Source organism: Balaenoptera musculus, chromosome 3 (assembly GCF_009873245.2).
Source record: "Balaenoptera musculus isolate JJ_BM4_2016_0621 chromosome 3, mBalMus1.pri.v3, whole genome shotgun sequence".
Taxonomy (NCBI): domain Eukaryota; kingdom Metazoa; phylum Chordata; class Mammalia; order Artiodactyla; family Balaenopteridae; genus Balaenoptera; species Balaenoptera musculus.
This window is the reverse complement of record NC_045787.1, coordinates 109,191,908-109,207,129: the sequence shown is the minus strand read 5'-3', so window position 1 is coordinate 109,207,129 and position 15,222 is coordinate 109,191,908. Positions and strand designations below refer to the sequence as shown.

The 15,222-nt window shown below is 38.8% G+C and overlaps 1 protein-coding gene across 5 annotated transcripts in view; it reads right to left on the bottom strand.

The window, feature by feature from the left end:
• Nucleotides 1–15,222, bottom strand: part of RAD50 (RAD50 double strand break repair protein) — a 244,454-nt gene that overhangs the window by 29,176 nt on the left and 200,056 nt on the right. For all 5 annotated transcript variants that reach the window (XM_036846296.1, XM_036846297.1, XM_036846301.1 and 2 more), the window contains one exon: nt 12,722–12,946. In XM_036846296.1, coding sequence (XP_036702191.1) covers nt 12,722–12,946 — 225 coding nt within the window. The remainder of the gene's footprint in view (nt 1–12,721; nt 12,947–15,222) is intronic.

The window sequence follows — 15,222 nt, the reverse complement described above, 5'->3', positions numbered from 1 at the left end:
GGTAAGTTTACTGCACACATAGCATCAGTTGGTAAAGAACTCAAGAAGTAAAAAGCCTTCTAAAGGCATATATGCCTATAGCTGGAAAGACTAAAAGGAATTACGGAAATTTTTTTTTTTAAAAAGACAAATGTTATATATGAATAGTCTACCAGGCAAGGAATTTTTTTTCTTTTTTTTTGGCCGTGGCACAGCATGTGGGATCTTCATTCTCCAACCAGCGATCAAACCCGAGCTGCCTGCAGTGAAAGCGCCTAGTCTTAACCACTGGACCACCAGGGAAGTCCCCAAGGCGAGGATTCTTTAGTAATGTCTTGTTTATGCTCTTATTTCAAAACATTAAATTTCAATAATTTAAACCGTTGGATCTAAAAATCTAGGAGAGAATAATTTCAATATTTGAAGAGGTTTAAAAAAAAAAGTTTCCACTTGGTACAGACATACATATCCATGAGCCTTTCTGGACCCAAGGAGTACTGTAATGTTAACTTATTCACTCACAGTGAAAGAGGACAAAAGATGTGTCCCTCCAAAAGTCATTGTAGAAGTCGAACGTAATCCAACAAAAATCTTATTAGTATTTATTTTTGGAAATAACATAATTGGCTCAGTTCCAATTTTCACTTATCTTAAAAGACTATGTACTTTCCAAAATTTGTACATGCCAGAGTTATAGCTAGGTGATTCTGGGGCCACCTTTGCTATCATCATTAACTAAAAGAATCCTCATACTGAAAAGTGGGGTCTTCCTGTCCTCCTGAGCCTTGTGGTCTGAATGCCACTGCTGAGGCTGGTCTGTTCACTATGCTCTTTCCAGAGGAAGCCTTAAAAGAGAAGAGACCCAGGGGCTTCCCTGGTGGCGCAGTGGTTGAGAATCTGCCTGCTAATGCAGGGGACACGGGTTCGAGCCCTGGTCTGGGAAGATCCCACATGCCACAGAGCAACTAGGCCCGTGAGCCACAACTACTGAGCCTGCGCATCTGGAGCCTGTGCTCCGCAACAAGAGAGGCCACAATAGTGAGAGGCCCGCGCACCGCGATGAAGAGTGGCCCCTGCTTGCCACAACTAGAGAAAGCCCTCGCACAGAAACGAAGACCCAACACAGCCAAAAATTAATTAATTAATTAATTAATTAAAAAAAAAAAAAAAGAAGAGACCCTGTCTGTGTACTTCTCTTAGCGCTGAGGAGGATATTTTCCTTTTTAGAAAACAACAACAGATAAAATCTAAGATGACCGATAATTCTCCTGCTACAAATACCTAGAAATGCTAGACAGTCTGATTTATAAAAAAAAATTACTTTACATTATAGCTGAGTTTACAAGAAAGAAAGGCAAATCCCTACATGGTGGAAACAAAGATGGAACTAAAAACCAGAACGGTCAATGTGTGATATGATACCGCAGCTGAATTTAGTTATTATTTTCATAACCCAGAGTTTCAGTATTATAACCCAGGACAGAAGATGAGGCATAGGACCCAAGTGAGGCAGAAAGAAGTGACTCCCAACATAAAGGCTAAGACTCTTGAACAGCAACCTTCAATAAAAGAGTGGAAAATTAATAATTTGCAAGTTCAAAGTACTGGGCAAATGCCTTACATGGTTTTAAGGTCCTTTGTTATACCACCAGTGTAGTTCAGGAACTCCCAAATTGAAAAATTAACATAAAAACTAGACTTAGGCCAGTGTTATCCCAGAGTGCCCAGCAGATACAAAACAAATCTCTGTGGGGAAGGACATCCACACAAAAAGGTCACAAGGGCGCTTCATAGGAAAAAAAAAAAAAAAGCACTACTAAAGATGAGCTTACAATTAAACACTACATGAAACCCAAGAAATACTTCACTAGGGCTAGAATCAGCACACAAAATAGTAGAAAGAGACTCCTAAAAATGTGAAATAAAAAAATGACAACGTGGGGACTTCCCTGGTGGTTAAGAATCCGCCTGCCAATGCAAGGGACATGGGTTTGACCCCTGGTCTGGGAAGATCCCACATGCCGCAGAGCAACTAAGCCTGTGCGCCACAACTACTGAGCCTGCACTCTAGAGTCGGCATGCTGCAACTACTGAAGCCCACGTGCCTAGAGCCTGTGCTCTGCAACAAGAGAAGCCACTGGCATGAGAAGCCCATGCACCACAACAAAGAGTAGCCCCTGCTCGCTGCAACTAGAGAAAGCCCTCATGCAGCAACAAAGACCCAACACATCGCCCCCACCCCGCAAAAAATAATTAAAAAAAAAATGACAATGTGAAAGAGAATATGAAATATGTATATTTAAAATGAGTAAAGACATACAAGAAGGAATCAAAACACTAAGGAAAAAATATATTATGAAAAAAAGAAAAATTTCTGAAAATGCATAAAATAGAACTTAATGGAATTGAAAAATACGTTGAAATACTGAAATGAAAAGTAAATTTAAACAGGACAACTCAATAGGCAGTATAAGCAGCAGCTAAAGAATCTGTGCACTGGAAGGTATTTATGAGGAAGTTACCCAGTGTATTACCAGTATATTCAAGAGGGGTTAAGCAATATGGAAGGAAAAGAATGAGAAGGTTTATTTATGTCTAATGAGAAATGAAGGAGAGGATAATAGTAAGAAATGGGGGAAGGATAATACTTGAAGAGATAATATATGAGAATTTTCCAAAATTAATGAAAGGTATCAACCCTCAGATCAATAGGCATAATTCCTGAATAGAACTAAAACTAAACCTACATCTAGACGCACTCTAAAAAAATGCAGAATACTGGAGACAAGGGAAAAATCTTAAAAGAACCAGAGAAAAAAGGCAGATTACCTCCAAAGGAATAATTAGAATGATTTCTCAACAGCAAACATGGAGGTCAGGAAAAAATGGAATATTTTCAAAGTACTAAAAGAAAAAAACAACCTTTTAATCTAGAACCTATGCTCAGCTAAACTATCAAGACTGAAAGCAAAGACTTTTCAAAGACTGGAAGAGAATTTACTATTAACAATCCTTCACTGAAAAAAATTATTAAAGGATGTACTTCAAAAAAAAAAAAAAGAGAGAAACTGAAGCTAAAGAAGGAAGGAGTGGGATTTACAAGAAATTGGTAAACATATGTGGGCTTATCCAAATAAGCACTGACTATGAAACCATAACATTAATTATTACTAATTTGAGATGATATAAAAACAAGGTAAAATGAAAATACCAGACAATAGAAACACAGCAGATAGGAGAAATTAATTAACATTCAAGAAGAAGATAAAGCAAGTCATATTAGAGACATGGTTCTTAAACTTTGATGTGCATTGTAATCACCTGGAAGGCCTGTTAAAACACAGCCTGCTGGGACTTGTCCCTAACATTTCTGAACTAACAGGTCTGGAGTGGAAAGTGAGAATTTTCATTTCTAACAAGTTCCAAGGTGATGCTGATAATGTTGCTCCAGGACCCCTTTGGGAATCAATACATTTGATTTTTTTAGGTTGAATATGCATGTTAAAAAATTAAAGGTAAACACCCAAATAACTAAAGTATAATATATCATTTACAACCCAAAGAAGGGAAAAAGGAGGAATAAAGAAAAATAAATCAATCAATCCCATAGAAGTCAGGAAAGTAGAAAAAAACTAGAAATAAATATAACTAAGTAATCAATCACAATGAAATGAACAGACTAAATTCACTAGTTAAAAGACAAAAGATGGACAGACTGAATAAAAAACAAAATTTTGCTACATGCTGAATATACTGTAAAGTTGTAGCAATTACAACAGTCTTGGTAATGGGACAGAGATAGACAAAGTGACCAATGAAACAATATAAAACCCAGAACTGAACCATGCACACATGGAATTCTGACGTGACAGAAGTGACACTGCAGATCATTAGAAAAGGATAGACTTCTCAATAAACAGAGCCAGGACAACTGGTATCCATAAGGGAAAAAATGAAATTGGATTCCTACCTCATACTGTACATAAAATTCAATTTAGAATTAAATACTTAAATGTATTTGAATGTGAAAAGCAAAACTGTAAAACTTTTAGAAGAAAATATAGGAATAGGGAAGGATTTCTTAAGACACAAAAGAGCTAACCATAAAAGACTGGTAAATATAACTATCTTACAATCAAATCTGTTTATTAAAAGACACTATAAGAAAGTGAAAAGATAAACAAAAAACTTGAGATGATATTTATAACACATATAACTGAAAAAGAATTAAAATTCAGAAGAGCTAAAAGAACACATGCAAATCAGTAAGACTACCAATAATACATTAAAAATGGGTACAGGGACTTCCCTGGTGGCGCAGTGGTTAAGAATCCACCTGCCAATGCAGGGAACACGGATTTGATCCCTGGTCTGGCTCCCACATGCCGTGGAGCAACTAACCCCGTGCTCCACAACTACTGAGCCGGCACTCTAGAGCCTGCAAGCCACAACTACTGAGCTTGTGCACCACAACTACTGAAGCCTGCACACCCTAGAGCCTGTGTGCCACAACTACTGAAGCCTGCATGCCTAGAGTCTGTGCTCTGAAATAAGAGAAACCACCACAATGAGAAGCCTGCGCACCGCAACGAAGAGTAGCCCCCACTCTCCATAACTAGAGAAAGCCCGTGGGCAGCAGCATAGCCAAAAATAAAATTAAATTTAAAAAAAACGAGTACAAAATACAAACATTTCAAAGAAGAAACATGATCAAACATAAAGAGATGTTCAGCATCATTAGAAATCGGGACTGCAAATGAAGACCACAATGATTTACCATTTAAAACCCATTAGACTGGGGGAGCTTCAAGATGGTGGAAGAGTAAGATGTGGAGATCACCTTCCTCCCCACAAATACATCAGAAATACATCTGCATGTGGAACAACTCCTACAGAACACCTACTGACTGCTGGCAGAAGACCTCAGACCTCCCAAAAGGCAAGAAACTCCCCACGTACCTGGGTAGGGCAAAAGAAAAAAGAAAAAACAGAGACAAAAGAATAGGGACAGGACCTGCACCAGTGGGAGGGAGCTGTGAAGGAGGAAAGGATTCCACACACTAGGAAGCCCCTTCGCGGGCGGAGACTGCGGGTGGCGGGGGCGGGGAGCTTCGGAGCCACGGAGGAGAGCGCAGCAACAGGGGTGCAGAGGGCAAAGCGGAGAGATTCCCGCATAGAGGATCAGTGCCGACCAGCACTCACCAGCCCGAGAGCTTGTCTGCTTACCCGCTGGGGCGGGCGGGGGCTGAGAGCTGAGGCTCGGGCTTCAGAGGTCAGACCCCAGGGAGAGGACTAGGGTTGGCTGCGTGAACACAGCCTGAAGGGGGCTAGTGCGCCACAGCTAGCCGGGAGGGAGCCCGGGAAAAAGTCTGGAGGTGCCGAAGAGGCAAGAGACATTGTCTTGCCTCTTTGTTTCCTGGTGCGCGAGGAGAGGGGATTAAGAGCACCACTTAAAGGAGCTCCAGAGACAGGCGCGAGCCACGGCTATAAGTGCGGACCCCAGAGACGGGCATGAGACACTAAGGCTGCTGCTGCAGCCACCAAGAAGCCTGTGTGCAAGCACAAGTCACTATCCACACCTCCCCTCCCGGGAGCCTGTGCAGCCCACCACTGCCAAGGTCCTGAGATCCAGGGACAACTTCCCCAGGAGAACACACGGCACCTCAGATTGCTGCAACATCATGTTGGCCTCTGCCGCCACAGGCTCGCCCCGCATTCCGTACCCCTCCCTCCCCCCGGCCTGAGTGAGCCAGAGCCCCCGAATCAGCTCCTCCTTAAACCTCGTCCTGTCTGAGCGAAGAACAGACGCCTTCAGGCGACCTACACGCAGAGGCGGGTCCAAATCCAAAGCTGAACCCCGGGAGCTATGTGAACAAAGAAGAGAAAGGGAAATTTCTCCCAGCAGCTTCGGGAGCAGCGGATTAAATCTCCACAATCAACTTGATGTACCCTGCATCTGTGGAATACCTGAATAGACAACGAATCATCCCAAATTGAGGAGGTGGACTTTGGGAGCACCAATATATATATACATTTTTCCCTTTTTCTCTTTTTGTGAGTGTGTATGTGTATGCTTCTATGTGTGATTTTGTCTGTATAGCTTTGCTTTTACCATTTGTCCTAGGGTTCTGTCTGTCCGTTTCTTTTTTTTTGAGTATAGTTTTTGGCACTTGTTATCATTGGTGGATTTGTGTTTTGGTTTGGTTGCTCTCTTCTTTCTTTCTTTCTTTTTTTTCTCCCTTTTATTCTGAGCCGTGTGGATGATGCTCCAGCCAGGCATCAGGGCTGTGCCTCTGAGGTGGGAGAGCCGAGTTCAGGACACTGGTCCACAAGAGACCTCCCAGCTCCACGTAATATCAAACGGCGAAAATCTCCCAGAGATCTCCATCTCAATGCCAAGACCCAGCTCCACTCAACGACCAGCAAGCTACAGTGTTGGACACCCTACGCCAAACAACTAGCAAGACAGGAACACAACCCCATCCATTAGCAGAGAGGCTGCCTAAAATCATAAGGTCACAGAAACCCCAAAACACACCACCAGACGTGGATCTGCCCCCCAGAAAGACAAGATCCAGCCTCTTCCACCAGAACACAGGCACTAGTCCCCTCCACCAGGAAGCCTACACAACCCACTGAACCAAACTTAGCCACTGGGGACAGACACCAAAAACAACAGGAACTACGAACATGCAGCCTGCAAAAAGGAGACCCCAAACACAGTGAGTTAAGCAAAATGAGAAGACAGAGAAGCACACAGCAGATGAAGGAGCAAGGCAAAAACCCACCAGACCTAACAAATGAATAGGAAATGGGCAGTCTACCTGAAAAAGAACTGAGTAATGATAGTAAAGATGATCCAAAATCTTGGAAACAGAATGGAGAAAATACAAGAAACGTTTAACAAGAACCTAGAAAAACTAAAGAGCAAACAAACAATGATGAACAACACAATAAATGAAATTAAAAATTCTCTAGAAGGAATCAATAGCAGAATAACTGAGGCAGAGAACGGTAAGTGACCTGGAAGATAAAATAGTGGAAGTAACTACCGCAGAGCAGAATAAAGAAAAAAGAATGAAAAGAATTGAGGACAGTCTCAGAGACCTCTAGGACAACATTAAATGCACCAACATTCGAATTACAGGGGTCCCAGAAGAAGAAGAGAAAAAGAAAGGGACTGAGAAAATATTTGAAGAGATTAAAGTTGAAAACTTCCCTAACATGGGAAAGGAAATAGTCAAGTCCAGGAAACACAGAGTCCCATACAGGATAAATCCAAGGAGAAACACGCCAAGACACATATTAATCAAACTATCAAAAATTAAATACAAAGAAAAAATACTAAAAGCAGAAAGGAAAAAACAACAAGTAACACACAAAGGAATCCCCATAAGGTTAACAGCTGATCTTTCAGCAGGAACTCTGCAAGCCAGAAGGGAGTGACAGGACATACTTAAAGTGATAAAGGAGAAAAACCTACAACCAAGATTGCTCTACCCAGCAAGGATCTCATTCAGATTCAACAGAGAAATTAAAACATTTACAGACAAGTAAAAGCTAAGAGAATTCAGCACCACCAAACCAGCTTTACAACAAATGCTAAAGGAACTTCTCTAGGCAGGAAACACAAGAGAAGGAAAAGACCTACAATAACAAACCCAAAACAATTAAGAAAATGGTAAGAGGAACATACATATCGATAATTACCTTAAATGTAAATGGACTAAGGCTCCAACCAAAAGACATAGACTGGCTGAATGGATACAAAAACAAGACCTGTATATATGCTGTCTACAAGAAACCCACCTCAGACCTAGGGACACATACAGACTGAAAGTGAGGGGATGGAAAAAGATATTCCATGCAAATGGAAATCAAAAGAAAGTTGGAGTAGCAATTCTCATATCAGACAAAATAGACTTTAAAACAAAGACTATTACAAGAGACAAAGAAGGACACTACATAATGATCAAGGGATCAATCCAAGAAGAAGATATAACAATTGTACATATTCATGCACCCAACATAGGAGCACCTCAATACATAAGGCAAATGCTAACAGCCATAAAAGGGGAAATCGACAGTAAGACAATCATACTAGGTAGGGGACGTTAACACCCCACTTTCACCAATGGACAGATATCCAAAATGAAAATAAATAAGGAAACACGAGCTTTAAATGATACATTAAACAAGATGGACTTAATTGATATTTATAGAATATTCCATCCAAAAACAATAGAATACACATTCTTCTTAAGTGCTCATGGAACATTCTCCAGGATAGATCATGTCTTGGGTCACAAATCAAGCCTTGGTAAATTTAAGAAAATTGAAACCACATCAAGTATCTTTTCCGACCACAACGCTATGAGACTAGATATCAATTACAGGAAAAAATATGTAAAAGATACAAACACATGGAGACTAAACAATACACTACTTAATAACCAAGAGATCAATGAAGAAATCAAAGAGGAAATCAAAAAATACCTAGAAACAAATGACAATGAACACACGACGACCCAAAACCTATGGGATGCAGAAAAAGCAGTTCTAAGAGGGAAGTTTATAGCAATACAATCCTACCTTAAGAAACAAGAAACATCTCAAACAAACAACCTAACCTTACACCTAAAGCAATTAGAGAAAGAACAAAAAAACCCCAATGTTAGCAGAAGGAAAGAAATCATAAAGATCAGATCAAAAATAAATGAAAAAGAAATGAAGGAAACAATAGCAAAGATCAATAAAACTAAAAGCTGTTTCTTTGAGAAGATAAACAAAATTGATAAACCATTAGCCAGACTCATCAAGAAAAAAAGGGAGAAGACTCAAATCAATAGAATTAGAAATGAAAAAGGAGAAGTAACAACTGACACTGCAGAAATACAAAGGATCATGAGAGATTACTACAAGCAACTATATGCCAATAAAATGGACAACCTGGAAGAAAGGGACAAATTCTTAGAAATGCACAACCTTCCGAGACTGAACCAGGAAGAAATAGAAAATATGAACAGACCAATCACAAGCACTGAAATTGAAACTGTGATTAAAAATCTTCCAACAAACAAAAGCCCAGGACCAGATGGCTTCACAGACAAATTCTACCAAACATTTAGAGAAGAGCTAACACCTATCCTTCCCAAACTCTTCCAAAATATAGCAGAGGGAGGAACACTCCCAACCTCATTCTACGAGGCCACCATCACCCTGATACCAAAACCCGACAAAGATACATACTACAAAAAAAGAAAATTAGAGGCCAATATCACTGATGAACATACATGCAAAAATCCTCAACATAACACTAGCAAACAGAATCCAGCAGCACATTAAAAGGATCATACACCATGATTAAGTGGGGTTTATCCCAGGAATGCAAGGATTCTTCAATATATGCAAATCAATCAATGTGATACACCATTTAAGAAATTGAAGGAGAAAAACCATATGATCATCTCAATAGATGCAGAGAAAGCTTTCCACAAAATTCAACACCCATTTATGATAAAAACCCTCCAGAAAGTAGGCATAGAGGGAACTTTCCTCAACATAATAAAGGCCATATATGACAAACCCACAGCCAACACTGTCCTCAATGGTGAAAAACTGAAACCATTTCCACTAAGATCAGGAACAAGACAAGGTTGCCCACTCTCACCACTATTATTCAACATAGTTTTGGAAGTTTTAGCCACAGCAATTAGAGAAGAAAAATAAATAAAAGGAATCCAAGTCAGAAAAGAAGAAGTAAAGCTGTCACTGTTTGCATATGACATGATACTATACATACAGAATCCTAAAGATGCTACCAGAAAACTACTAGAGCTAATCAATGAATTTGGTGAAGGAGCAGGATACAAAATTCATGCACAGAAATCTCTTGCATTCCTATACACTAATGATGAAAAATCTGAAAGTGAAGTTAAGAAAACACTCCCATTTACCAATGCAACAAAAAGAATAAAATATCTAGGAATAAACTTACATAAGGAGACAAAAGACCTGTATGCAGAAAATTATAGGACACTGATGAAACAAATTAAAGATGATACAAATAGATGGAGAGATATACCATGTTCTTGGATTGGAAGAATCAACACTGTGAAAATGACTATACTACCCAAAGCAATCTACAGATTCAATGCAATCCCTATCAAACTACCACTGGCATTTTTCACAGAACTAGAACAAAAAATTTCACAATTTGTATGGAAACACAAAAGACCCCGAATAGCCAAAGCAATCTTGACAAAGTAAAACGGAGCTGGAGGAATCAGGCTCCCTGACTTCCGACTACACTACAAAGCTACAGTAATCAAGACAGTATGGTACTGGCACAAAAACAGAAATACAGATCAATGGAACAGGATAGAAAGCCCAGAAATAAACCCACGCACATATGGTCACCTTATCTTGGATAAAGGAGGCAAGAATATACAGAAGAGAAAAGACAGCCTCTTCAATAAGTGGTGCTGGGAAAACTGGACAGCTACATGTAAAAGAATGAAATTAGAACACTCCCTAACACCATACACAAAAGTAAACTCAAAATGGATTAAAGACCTAAATGTAAGGCTAGATACTATCAAACTCTTAGAGGAAAACATAGGCAGACACTCTATGACATAAATCACAGCAAGATCCTTTTTGACCCACCTCCTAGAGAAATGGAAATAATAACAAAAATAAACAAATGGGACCTAATGAAACTTAAAAGCTTTTGCACAGCAAAAGAAACCATAAACAAGATGAAAAGACAATCCTCAGGAGAAAATATTTGCAAATGAAGCAACTGACAAACGATTAATCTCCAAAATTTACAAGCAGCTCATGCAGCTCAATATCAAAAAAACAAACAACCCAATCCAAAAATGGGCAGAAGACCTAAATAGACATTTCTCCAAAGAAGATATACAGACTGCCAACAAACACATGAAAGAATGCTCAACATCATAAATCATTAGAGAAAAACAAATCAAAACTACAATGAGATATCATCTCACATCGGTCAGAATGGCCATCCTCAAAAAATCTACAAACAATAAATGCTGGAGAGGGTGTGGAGAAAAGGGAACACTCTTGCACTGTTGGTGGGAATGTAAATTGATACAGCCACTATGGAGAACAGTATGGAGGTTCCTTAAAAGACTACAAATAGAACTACCATACGACCCAGCAATCCCACTACTGGGCATATACCCTGAGAAAACCATAATTCAAAAAGAGTCAGGTACCACAGTGTTCACTGCAGCTCTATTTACAATAGCCAGGACATGGAAGCAACCTAAGTGTCCATCAACAGATGAATGGATAAAGAAGATGTGGCACATATATACAATGGAATATTACTCAGCCATAAAAAGAAACGAAATTGAGTTATTTGTAGTGAGGTGGATGGACCTAGAGTCTGTCATACAGAGTGAAGTAAGTCAGAAAGAGAAAAACAAATACCGTATGCTAACACATATGTATGGAATCTAAAAAAAAAAGAAACAGAAAAAGAAAAAAATGGTCATGAAGAACCTAGGGGCAAGACTGGAATAAAGACACAGACTTACTAGAGAATGGACTTGAGGATATGGGGAGGGGGAAGGGTAAGCTGCGACAAAGTGAGAGAGTGGCATGGACATATATACACTACCAAACATAAAATAGATAGCTAGTGGGAAGCAGCCGCATAGCATAGGGAGATCAGCTCTGTGCTTTGTGACCACCTAGAGAGGTGGGGTAGGGAGGGTGGGAGGGAGGGAGGGAGACTCAAGAGGGAAGAGAGATGGGGACATACGTATATGTATAACTGATTCACTTTGTTATAAAGCAGAAACTAACACACCATTGTAAAGCAATTATACTCCAATAAAGATGTTTAAAAAAATAAAATAAAATAAAAATAAAACCCATTCGATTTGCAAAAATTAAAAATCAACAAAATCAATGTCACAGAATGCATCAAAGAGAACCCTTGTATTCCGCTAGTGGTATAAATTAGTAAAACGACTTTGGAAAACAATCTAACATTATTTTGTAAAATTGAGCATACCCTGCAACCCAGCAATTTTACTCCCACATGTACTCTAGAGAATCTCTTACACCTTTGCTCTGGAAGACATGACATGAATGTTCCTAGAAGCAAGGGTTATGTCAGTAAAGAGCTGGAAACAACCCAAATGTCCATCTACTGGAAAATGGATACATTATGGTATATTTCCACAAAAGAATTCTGTACATCAGTGAAAATGCATACACCACAGCTATAAGCAACTTAATAAAAGCAAAACAAAGTAAAACAAGCAAAAAAGCAAATTCTAGAAGAGTACACAGAGTATATCATTTTTTTAAAAAAGCTCAAAAAATGATACATATGATAAAATTATTTTTTAAAAAGCAGGGAGCAAAAATCTGTGTCAGTGGTTACAAGGAGTGAGGATGACAAATGGCTGAGATAAGGAGGAGCATCTACGTAGATGGCAGTTAGTGATAATTGTAGAGTTCTTGGATTGTGTATGGGGGGGTGGGATCATGAGTGCTCCTTAATATTAATATGCTTTATAACTTAACCTCATAATTCAAGTAAGCATGTGTGTATGTGTACACACATATATACATATATTTTTCCATTCTGTGGTAGGTATGAAATACATTAAAAAAGTTAAAAAGGGGAAAAGTAAGACTAAATTATGCTAGTTAATATTGATTGCAATGGGAACCAAATTCCCAGTCCAATACTTACTGGTCAAGGGTCTTATAATAAATGTCCAGATCCTTGTTCACAAGCTCTGTTGTTCTCATAACAATCATCATTTCCCTATACTTTTCCTCGGCATCCCGAAATTGAGGTTCTCGAAGTTCTTTCTTAAAATGAATAATTTCTTCCTCATAACCTTTCTGTCGCCCTATTGCCAAACTGTGATTTCTTTTTATATTTTCTATTTTTTCTTCCAACTTCTGATGTTCACTAGGAGGGAAAACGACAAATGAGGACCATTTTTAGATTTTCGCAGCCTAAAGTGGAAAAGACAGATTTCTTCAGATAGATAAATATCATTCTCTTTAGCAATCAGCATATGAAAACAGTCTCTCCTTGCTTTTTCTTTAAGGTTTCAGTACGAAAGAAAACTTTTTTCTTTCCAAATCTCTGAAGCATCCACGTTTCTGAACAGCTGATTTCTGTGTGCTGAATAAAGTACTCTCGTAACATGTGAACACTGAAAATGTTCCTGATGTTTACACACTAACCTAAGAAAAGTACTCTTGGTGATTAATATTACAAACTCACAAACTTCTCATTGTGAACTAAGAATGCACAGTTACCAACTCTGAGAAGTTACTGAGCAACAGGTATCATCAGTTCGTTCACAGTATGTCAGACAAAATAAAATTTTATCTCAAACAATTACGCAGTAGTATTACTAAGAGTTTGTATTTCTCTATTAAAACAAAATTTCTCTTGCATAAGTATAAAAAGCATCAATAAAAAGAGGGGATATATGTATACATATAGCTGATTCACTTCGCTGTACAGCAGAAACTAACACAACATTGTAAAGCAAGTATACTCCAATAAAAATTAAAAAAAAAAAAAAAGAAAAGAAAAACATGGAGAGGAGTTCCAAAAAACAAAGCATCAATACTGACAAAACAGTAAAATACTTAAACTTTTCTGATAACTTGGTAGATAATACAGATTTTAACGTGTGCTTTAAAAATCTTCATTCATTTAACAATTACTTATTAGGCATCCTCTTATTTGCCAGGCACTTCTCTCAAGATTATGAACATCCTTATAGAACTGGCCTGATTATCCTGTTTTGTTGACATTTCTGTTGTGTCCTGGTTGAAGGTTTGAAAAAGAGAAGTTATGCTTAGTAGCCTGAATGAATGTAAAAAGCACTGTTATGTACTATTTACAGAAGGAATTATAAAAATATCTGCTTTTGATCTTTAGTAGCAAGGAATAAACTGTTTCATTTAAAAGCTTGTTCTATAAGCTTCCCTTTTTTTTTTCAACTTGGCACCAAGAACACCAACATTACAGTATTAAAGAGCTGAGGCTTGGAAGCTAGGATATCTGGTCACATTCCTGGCTTTCATTCTAATTTCCTGTGATCTTTTGTTCTGGGTCTCAGTGTCCTAATGCATAAAAAACAAACAGGCTGAAAGATTAAGCACTCTTCTAGTTGTTAAGTCTGATTTCCTTGATATATGAAAGAGATTTAAAATAGCTAAACCAAGAGAACTTACAATAACATAGGAGTAACTATTTGTTAGGTTTTAATAACTAAATTAAATTTCAATTTATTATATCCTTTAGAAAAACTTAAGCATTCTTTGATTCAGGTTTCTTTGTGAAATCACAAGAAAAATGAAAAATCTACAAGGAATGGCTGAATGAATGAGTATATCCAACCAGCTGAGGTGGTTCCAAAAAATCTTTTTGGCTAGTACAACCTTTTACACCAGTCTAGTGCCTTAGCATCAACCAGGTTCTTACAGAATTCCTAAGGCAACTCTAAGGCAGAGAAAGCAAGAATAAAATCTTTTCTGCTGTAGCAAGAAGATAGCAACTACAGTAAGTACCAATAAAACCAGATGAAAGGAGAATTCTATTAATCGCAAAAATAATGCTCTGGTTGGCACATAATTACACCTGGGACCATGTAGAATGGGTCACCAATGTCAAACTGCTTTGGCAATAACTCCATTAAGAGTTAAGCATTAAGCTCTGACCCAGGCAGGGTCCAGAGGCCATACATTCTTTATGCCATGATCTTGCGAAGCAGGTTCGCGAAAGTCTGGGAACTTGGTATTTTTAATACTGGCCATCACTGCATAGTCATAGTGTGACTATAAATTCTATATTACTACTTCAGCTTGTAAAGCCAAGAAATATATTTGTATAAAAAGTGCCCATCGGAGCTTCCCTGGTGGCACAATGGTTGGGAGTCTGCCTGCCAATGCAGGGGACATGGGTTCGAGCCCTGGTCTGGGAAGATCTCACATGCCACGGAGCCACTAAGCCCGTGAGCCACAACTACTGAGCCTGCGCGTCTGGAGCCTGTGCTCCGCAACGGGAGAGGCCACGACAGTGAGAGGCCCGCGCACCACGATGAAGAGTGGCCCCCACTCGCCGCAACTGGAGAAAGCCCTCGCACAGAAACGAAGACTCAACATAGCCAAAAATGGATAAATAAATAAATAAATTTTTTTAAAAAGTGCCCATCTTCCTTTAAG